This window comes from Camelus bactrianus, chromosome 18 (genome assembly GCF_048773025.1).
Source record: "Camelus bactrianus isolate YW-2024 breed Bactrian camel chromosome 18, ASM4877302v1, whole genome shotgun sequence".
NCBI classification, from domain to species: Eukaryota; Metazoa; Chordata; class Mammalia; order Artiodactyla; family Camelidae; genus Camelus; species Camelus bactrianus.
In genome coordinates, this window is record NC_133556.1 from 14,374,888 (window position 1) to 14,384,104 (window position 9,217).

The following is a 9,217-nucleotide window of genomic DNA, read 5'->3' on the forward strand; positions in this document are numbered from 1 at the left end:
CAAGTTGAGCTGCATTTGTGACCAATGGCTCCACCCAAATCTGGGCTGGTTGAGGCGGGGGGGGGGGTGTCTGTTTAGCCCACCATACTTGTAGTGCCATCTCAATGTTGATGGAATAGGCAAGTGAGTCAGTTCATCCACCCCTGCTTCCTACAAACCCTCCTACACCTTCCCTTAGGAGACGTAACTAACCTAAAGCTCTTCATCTGGTACCTGGCACGTGCTGAGTGCGCTGTTCATGCTGTTTGTATCCAGAGCCTCAGGATAAGTGACAGCAGGTAAAGTTGTCCATAGAGGGTGAGTTCCCTCCTGTCTCAGGCCTGGCTCCCTTGCCATCCGTTGACCTTGCCATTACTAATAACCACACCACATCTGAAACTTCATCTCTGGCTGCTTCATCCTCGCCTTTCGACAACCATTTCTCCAACTCAAGGCATCAGTCTGACCTTTACCCCAACCACTTTCTCAACGTTGAGCCCCTGCCCCTACCCCTTTCACTTCAATCTTGCCCAGCTTAGATTTGTCATCTGTCATGTAATCTACTCAGAATCTCCTTCCCTCCCCTGCCTCCCCCTCCCCCATGATACTCAGTGGAAAAAGCCCCATCCCGACTTAAAATGACTACCGCCCCCTCCACCCGCCCTGATCAGCTGTGTGTTCCTGGAGGAAGAACACCCCACATACTGACTGATCTCGTTTGAAACTCATGGCAACAGACTTCAAGAAAGACCGAAGGGCCTCTGACTCCACTCAACTAGCTTGTGCGAGATCCCCTTTAGAACAACTGATCACACCTCCTCTGCTCTCAGCCTCCCACACCCCTGCCCACTTTCTCTCACCTCTTTGAGAAAATAGAAGCATGTTGGCCAGGAAGGCCCTTTCCAGCATCGAATCTATCAAACTACCCCATCTGGACTCTGTCCTATCTCCTGTTTCCCACTGAGCCCAGCTCTCCCCCTCCTCCCAGGTCCTCTCGTCCACTCCTACATCCATCACCTCTCTCTCCTGCATCATCCATTTCGTCCCATCTCCTGGGTCAGTGTCACCAGTACATAAACATGCTCTACCCCCTCCCACGTGGAACCAGCTCTCCTTAGCCCTCCATTCCCTCCAGCTGCCACATCTTCTCTTTCACAGCCAAATGTCTGTTTCCATTCCTCACCTCTTATTATCTCCTCAGACCACTCCAATTAGATTCTGTCTCCACCCCTTGCTTCATGGAAACCGCTCTATTTGGCATCACCAGTGATGTCCCTGTTGCTAAACCCAGCACTTAGTTTCTCTCGTTCAGCCTCTCCCATCATTGGGCACAGTGGCTACCCCTCCTCCATAACAGGCTCCCGTGACGTTGCCTGCTCCACTTTTCTTTCCACCTCGCTGGCCATGCCTCAGTTTCCTTAGCCAGCTCTTCCTGTGCTCAGCTGCTAAATCGTGTCACTCTGAGCCTTGCTCTCCCACTCAGCTACATTCTTGGCCAGTCTCATGGCTTTAGATTCAAAATCCATCTCTCCACCCCCGATCTCACCCCTGAGCTCTAATTCATTTCCAATTAAGGACTTGATGTCTCCCCATAGATTTCCAATGGCCATTGGGTTTGGCCATATGACTTGTTCTCACTAATGAAATGCAAGGGGAAGTGACCATCCTCTTTCCTTTTCTGTGTTAACCAGAAATATTCCACATATTGGCCTGGGTTCTAGAGAGAAAAATGGCATAAAGCAGGCAATAGGAGTGAGAAAAGTTTGCTGTATTAAGTAACAGATTGGGGTTGGGGGGTTGTTACCACAGCATAATTTAGCCTATCCTGACTACATTTACCTGACAAGGTTGTGAAATCCAGTAAGGTAATAGGAGAAGCTGCCCTTTAAACTGCATGCATGAAGACAGGTTTTCACTGTCTCCCCAGCACTGATTAGATAGGTGGAGAGACAAGATACACCTCTGGTAGAAAAGGTCTTGCTGGAAATTTAGTGGAGTTCCAGCTCACGCCAGAGCTATATTCTAAGTCAGTCATTTGGTACCAAATTTATTCTTGAAGTTCCCTTAAACTGCCTGTTAAATAGCGTGATCTCTGATGAAAATCAACACAGCCTGTATTCCTCCGGCACTGGAGCAAATGGCCTTTCTTTGGTTGAATACCAGATAAACTAATTGATTTAAGTGCCCTTTGTATAAGAAAAATCTGTTTAAACAGCAAAATCACCCTCAGCATGGTAAGACACTGTCTACCAAATCCATTTTCTCTTCCTCCTCGGCCCACAACTAATCTCTTTCCCAACGTCCCTTGCATATAGATGTGGCCACGTGACTGAGTTGTAGCCAATGTAAGGGAAGTGGAAGTAACGTGCTAATTCCCGGCCTTCCCATAAAAGTAGCCTCGTGCAATCCTCCAGGTGCACCTCCTCTACTTGCATGAGATGCAAGCAAGCAGGGTGTTCTTGGAAGTCCTGTGTGTTGAAAATAATGGAACCATAAGTCAGAAGGAGCCTGAGTCCCCAGATCTCTGCTTCAGGAGAGCTACCTCCCAGTCAGGTGCTCCTGATTAGGAGTTAGCATGAGTTTAAAATAACCCATCTTGTTTGAGGTTTTTTTATAGCTGTTAGGGATACCTTCAATCACAGTAATGAGAGGTGGGAGGAGACTCAAGACCACCTGAGGGAAGAGCGTATTCATGGTGCCCATCCCTGCAGAGCCCGCGGAGTGGAGGGAGCACACAGAATGTCCTGCGTGGTGGTTATTCATTCATCTGAAAGCATGTAGTTGAATTCCAGGAAGTTGCTACTGTGCATGTCTTAGTGCATTTGAACTGCTATAACAAAATAGCACAGACTTGTAAACAATAAGAAATTTCTTTCTCATAGTTCCAGAGGCTGGAAGTCCAAGATCAAGGAACCAAGGTCGAGTGCTGGTGAGAACCCTCTTCCTGGTTCAGAGCCAGCAACCTCTCGCCATGTCCTCCGCACTTAGTGGAAGGGGAGAGAGAGCTCTCTTGGACCTTTTAAAAGGATGCTAATCCCATTCATGAGGGCTCACGACCTTATCTCCTCCTAAAGGCCCCACCTCCAGACACTGTCACATCAGGCACTGGGTCTCAACATATGAATTCTTTGGACACACAAACATCTGACAGTAGAAACATATAATGTGACTCCACGATGTTCCTTAGATCAAATTCAGCCTAGACATTTCCCATCCTCCTCCTCCAGGACACAGAGCCACCCTGCAGGTTCCTCCTGGGCTTCCTCCAGCCACTGGACATGAGACCAAAGGCACCAGGCTAACCCCCTAGCCCCAGCAGGGGAGGGGACGCAGGGCCTTCCATGCTGATCCCTCATTCTACTCAAGTCAAAGATACTCATGCTCACCTGCCCACCTCTCTCTCTTCTTTAGATCCCAGTTTGCTGGATTTACATAAACAGAGACTCCTGATGTCTTGGCAAATGTTTAGGGCTGAAGAGCCAATGAGGCAGTCAGGGCAGTGAAGCCTTAGTGAGTGCTCAGAGGACTCATCCTGCTGGAGGGGAGAGCTGACTCATTAAGGATGAAGGATGACGGACTGAGGGTGAGGCACCACAGCTCAGCCTCCCACCTGCCTAGGAGGCAGGGGAAGGTCTGTAGCTGGAGCGGCAGCTTAGCTGGTGAACCACAATCTTCCTCAAGTCCAAACCTGTCCCTGCCACCACCCCGCTTAAAATCCTTCAGTGTTCATCCTACAAGTGCCCCCAGATAAAGGGACCAGCTGATTTACTTAGACATTGTTTGTGGTGGCAGGATCCACTTAAACAAACAGCGAAATTCTGGGCCACCATTAAGAAGATTGCTGATGTGAACAGGTACGTGTGTTAAATGTTAAGGGTGACGTATCTAGAGCCAAGCCAGCCAAGTTGGGATCCTTTTGGGACTTCGACTTCCTTTCCAGAAAATGGGCACAATAAGAGGCTTGCTCTACTGTTTAGCACACAGCATAGTGTAGACGCAAGGTAAAATGAGGTAACTGCATGCAAAAAGCTCTTGGAACAGCGGTAGCCTGTGTTAGCAGATCAGCAAATACACAAAACAAATTTTAAAATATGGAATACAAGTAGTGCAGAATTTACAGACACATAAGCTACGAGCAGCAGTGGTTGCCTCTGGGGAGAACTAGGAGTTCAAAGTGGCATGAGACTGCATCATCCTTTTGTAATGTGTGTAATTTACTATTTTTACATGTGAATAATTTACTTATTATTTTGAAAGATTCCTTCAGCGCCTCCACGTGGCCCTCAGGGTGAAGTCCAAATGCCCTCCTGGGTTCCTGCAGCTGCTGCTGGCTTCCACCCCATCTCTCATCAGCTCTCCAGCCCCCAACCCCCAGCACTCGGTGTTCCAGCCACATCGATCGATCGGCTTCCATTTCTGTTTAGCAACTGTCCAGCTCCCGGCCTCCCAGCTCCCTCAGCTGAGAATCAATCCTCTCCTCTGCATTAACCCTTCCTGCCCCAATTACTATCAGCTTTCTACTTGAGATACCCAAATGCTACAGCACAGTCTACTCCCATCCCCCAACAAGCACCTCCCTAACTGTATCACCATATCCCAGCTGGCTGGCCTGTGACCTATAAGAGGGCTGGAAAGCGGTGGCCTCCATGGCCTCCTTCCCACCGAATCCCCTGGTCTTAGCACAAGAGTTGAGGCTCAATACATACCTGATAAATTTCAGCTCTCCAGGACACAAGGGCTTCTTGGCTAAGCTACTGTAAGGATAAAATGAGTAATATCTGCAAAGAACCCCCAGCAAAGGATCTGACATATGGTAGACTCAATTGTTTTTTAAAAAGAAAGCTGATGCCAGACAGCAGAGAAAGCTCAGATAGTAAGTGCAGCTATTAGGGACAGATGCCCAGAACAATGTCTTCTGGATGATAGGTACCCAAAAAATTAAAAGGGAACAGTGATCCTCAATGTAATTGGGAAGTCAATCATCTGGAATTTATTAAAATTGCAGACTTCTGGGCCCATCCCTAGAGTTTCCAACTCTGAAGAATTGGCATGGCTCCAAGAAGCTGAATTTTTAAGAAACAGCCCACAGGCGGTCTAAGGCCTGCACTCTGTGAAACCAACTGATCTATTTGTGAATATTTATTAAGCAGCTACGATATGCCAGGTCAAGGTTAATCTTCATTGCACGGATAGAGAAGGAACAGGAAAAGTCTGTGCCCCCTCAAGTTCCTCTTCCCCAAGCTCCTCTCAACCCAGGCCCTGGCCCAAGAGGATCTCAAAGGAAAACAAGTCCAAAATAGTGATGCTCCTGCCTTTATTATCAAGGCTTTCAGAGCCAGGACAGACAGGACAGAGGAGATTGCAACAGGGATCTAGAAGGTCCCTTCTCTCCCGGCCACGGTGCCAAGAGGCTTCCTCTAGCCAGGGACAGAGGTCTGAATCCCTGCCTTTTGGAAAACCTGGCCCCTACCCCACCTCCCTCACTCAAGTGTCCCCAAAGTCTTAGGCACAGCCAGACCTCAGGGCTGAGCCAGCGGCTGTGACAATGTCCAGTCCTCAGACAGCAATCTTGGTGCCCCAGAAGCACTGCCCATGTGGGGCAGGGCCTCCTGAGCATCCTTCCTGATTTGAAGTCCAGGTCCTTGGAGCTCACAGGGGTGGGACTGGTCCTCGGGACTATGGAGAACATGACATCACCAACAAGGCTAACCCTCCCTTCCCCACAGGTTGGACGATGCATTAGGAAGATGTGAGCCTGGGACCTCCTAGGAGGGAGAGGGGAGCCACGTAGCACAGTGAGGCTCCCAGGGCAGGTGAGCAGCCAGGGACTGGAGGTGCCAGGGTCACTTCTTCTTGGCACGGTCTGCTGCGTCCAGGGCAGCCATGTTGCGGGCGGCTGTGATCAGGTGGATGACACTGATGAGGGACTTGAGCAAGGCGATAGGGGCGGTGATCCAGAGGCCCATTCGGAAAAGACCCACCGAGCCAACTGTGGGAAGGGCGCAAAGGCGGGCGATACAGAGAAGGCAGGATGCAAACTCAGGGACAGGCCCAAGAGTTTGCAGCCTTCATCTTTCTGGGCAGGCCAGTTCTCCTCCCATCCTCCCGCCCGGCACCTCATCTCCTACCTAAAGGTCCCTCGGAGAAACTGAACAGGTAGAGGAGGCAGTAGAAGAGCTCATTGCCAGCACACAGGATAAACAGAGCAGGCTGCACAAACGGCAAAAACGTTGCTTAAACAAGAGGGTGGGGCAGTTTCCTCCCCAACGAACTTAGGGTCAGGAACTGTACTGGGGAAACAGGGGTGCAGGGGGTTGTGGTGAGGCTGGGATGGCTGGGGGGATCTGGGAATCAGGTAATCTGCCCCCTCTTCCCCCTCCCTTTTGGCCCAGATCCGCAGGCAGCACTCACCAGTGAGGTTAGGCGTAAACAGGAAGATATTTCTGCCTGGCATCGCTGCAGGCCCTGGACCCTATCTGGCGGTGCTACAACCTCCGCCCAGGATAAGGTCTACACTCCTTGTCTCACCCTACAGCCTTTTGAGAGCTGGTTCTGCAGACCGCTCTGGCTTCTCCTTCCTTCCCTCCCTCTCTCCCTCTCCCCTCAAGCCAATGAATTCTTCCTCTCTGGGTGCACCTGGGTCTCAGGCTATCTTGCTGCCTGGAGCAATTCACACAGGCCCTTCCTGCAGATCCTACCCCAGGTCTAGGGCTCAGCCAGACCTTGCCGTAAGCTGAGTAAATAGGGAGGGGCAGGAAATGCTTACCTTGGAGGTGTAGTAGATGCGAAGCACTGGATTTCCAGACAGGTCAATCATCTTGTGACTTTCACTGCCTCGGACCACAGAACTTGGGGAGAAAAGTAGGGGGAATCTGTAAGTGTTAATTACCATAAATACCCATCTAATTCTCTTATCAACCCCACAAGGTAGGGCCTGGGATTGCCTCTGCTGAACAGAGGAGAGAATGGGGCACAGCTGAGGATCACCAGCTTGCCGGCAGTCACACAGATTACCTAGATGGGGGAAGAATGAGGATTCTAATGCCCTATGCCCCTTCCCGGGAGGTGTTATCTATTTGAAATCCTCAAATATCCAGTCAGAAGAGTTTTCAGGATTGCTTAAACCACTGGTAAAACAGAATGAATGAAGCTGATTTAGAGATTTTCCCAGGGTCCTTCAACAAAGCAGAGCTAAACAGGAGATCTCCCCCAAAGCCTGAAGACATTCCTCCCCAGAAAGTTTCACTCCTCCCCACCGCAATGTCTTGTTCAACTGCTCAACACCCCTGGAATCGCAGACCTGTGGAGGTGCAGCCAGTGGCTGGCCACATCCAAGCTCATGCTGAGCTGGAAGAGAAGGGTGGCGTGAGGGTACAGCAGGGCCAGGTTGACCAGGAGACACATTGTGGAGCAGCGGTCTGTCAGCATGTCCAGCATGGCCCCAAACCGGGTTCCTGAAAAATGGGGACTATTAGGTGGAAAGGGGATGAAGAGGGTAGTGGATCTACGACAATGAGCATATTTGGTGTATCACTTGATGCAGAGCCTAAGAGTGAAAATGTCCACCATCCATTGCCCGGGGAGGAAAACAGGCTGCTATTGCTGGGATGCGAAGGTCAAAGGGCAAGGGTCACCACACCATGTAACAAGGCAGCATGGGAGTGTGGAGAGAACAGTGTAGGAGGGAGTGAGAAATCCAGCTCTACAACTCATCAGTCCCAGAACCAAGGATCCAAGGATCCAGGTCTCAAGACACAGAGACTTGAAGTCTTGGAGGCAGGGCTGAAGAACAGATGAAAAAATTAGTCAACCCTCCAGAAGCCGTCCACCTTCTCTCCATCCTCCCTCTAAACATGCTTTCTGGAATCCTTATGGCTTGTGCCTGGCACACAGTAGATGCCCAGTAAACATTTGTTGAATGGATTTTTATTCAGAGAGGCCTCCAGCACTGCCACGCCCAGTCTTGCTATCCCTCACCCCTCGCTATCTCTGAGTTCGTCTCAACAGCGAACTTAAATCCCTTCTGCTACAAAACCAGTCCATTCTGTTCTGCTTCAGAGATAGGAATAACAGAGCCCTCAGATTCCCGAGTACTCGCCCACCCGGAGGTCCTGAGGAGGCAAGAAAAGGGGCCAGAGGGTTGTTGGTCCCCAAGGCTGGCTGGAAAGAGATGTCTGTCACCTTGATTAAGGACTCGAGCAGCGTATCCATCGAAAGCGTCCAGAAGTCCACTGAGCAGGTAGAAGGAGGAGGCCGTGAGGGGGCAGCAGGGCATGAAGTAGAAAGAAATGATGGCGAAGACAATCCGGGCATAACCTTGGGATCGGACGAAGGGAGACAGGGCAGATCAGGGAGCCTGCCCAAGCAAGGGCCCTAGCCATCCCGTTCGGGCCGGAGCCGCGGATACACTCACCGATGAGGTTAGGCACAAACAGGAAGATATTTTCGCCTGGCATCGCGGAGGCCTACTGGCTGCCCTGGGCCCTATATGGAGGTGCCAGCTCTGTCCTAGCCCCGCCAGACAGTTTACCCTCCGGCCCGGCGCATCGGCCGCGCCCACTGCGGGCAGGTCCTGCTGCCCTAGCCGGGCCCCAGATGTTAAAGCTCACTGCCGGCCGGAGCATGGGCCGGCCCAGCTGTGCGCTGGGCGCAGGGGGCGCGCACACCCCGCCCTTCCTACGGGCAGACCTTCGCCTCCGTCAGCCCCGCAGGCGCTCCCACCTCCAGCTGCAGCCCTTGCTGTTCCAGCTGTACTCGTCTTCCGGAAACCTACTCTTCTGCGTTCGCTCTTGCAAAACTGGAGGAAGGAAGAGGCTTAAAAAACCGCTGCTGCCCCTTTAAGACCTGCTCGCTTCCTTTTCCTTTTCTTTCCTCCTCCCCTTTCCATCGGCTCGTACCAAAGTACAGAGGGAGGAGAGAGGGCAAAGAACAATCGCCGTCGAGGAAAGGAAGGAACTGAAAGGGAGAGGTCAAAAGAGGAGGCCTAGATAAATGTTTATACTTTCCTTTCTGCGTAGGGTGGGACTTCCTGGAGACAAAGGAGAAAAGATTCCGCACTACTGAGTCATTGCACCTCCGAGAGGCAATGTTACTTGGTACAGTCCACATTTTTCTTCCCCGCCCAGTCTCTCAGTCCTTATTTGCTCCCGCAGGGTTCAGGCAACGAGATGATGGCCAGAGAGGCTGGACGGCGGCCTGGGGCGGGGTTGCTTCTTGCGTACCCCTAGTGGTAGGAGGA

At 51.2% G+C, this 9,217-nt stretch overlaps 1 protein-coding gene across 1 annotated transcript; it reads right to left on the reverse strand.

Annotated features, from left to right (window-relative positions):
- Positions 1 to 5,276: 5,276 nt before the first annotated feature.
- On the reverse strand, positions 5,277 to 8,840 carry CDIPT (CDP-diacylglycerol--inositol 3-phosphatidyltransferase). Its single transcript, XM_010972486.3, has 6 exons — positions 8,393 to 8,840; positions 8,161 to 8,295; positions 7,280 to 7,433; positions 6,746 to 6,827; positions 6,108 to 6,189; positions 5,277 to 5,968 (listed from the first exon to the last, which is right to left on the reverse strand). Exons 1-6 carry the CDS (start codon positions 8,433 to 8,435, stop codon positions 5,823 to 5,825), a joined length of 642 nt encoding a protein of 213 aa, XP_010970788.1. The 5' UTR covers positions 8,436 to 8,840; the 3' UTR covers positions 5,277 to 5,822.
- Positions 8,841 to 9,217: the final 377 nt, after the last annotated feature.

Excerpts from the sequence above, each read along its gene's own strand:
- CDIPT (XM_010972486.3), bottom strand. The coding sequence starts at position 8,435 with ATGCCAGGCGAAAATATCTTCCTGTTTGTGCCTAACCTCATCG. Across the intron at positions 7,434-8,160 it reads TGCTCGAGTCCTTAATCAAG|GAACCCGGTTTGGGGCCATG; the intron begins GTGACAGACATC and ends CCCATTTTTCAG. Across the intron at positions 6,828-7,279 it reads CACTGGCTGCACCTCCACAG|TTCTGTGGTCCGAGGCAGTG; the intron begins GTCTGCGATTCC and ends TTTCTCCCCAAG.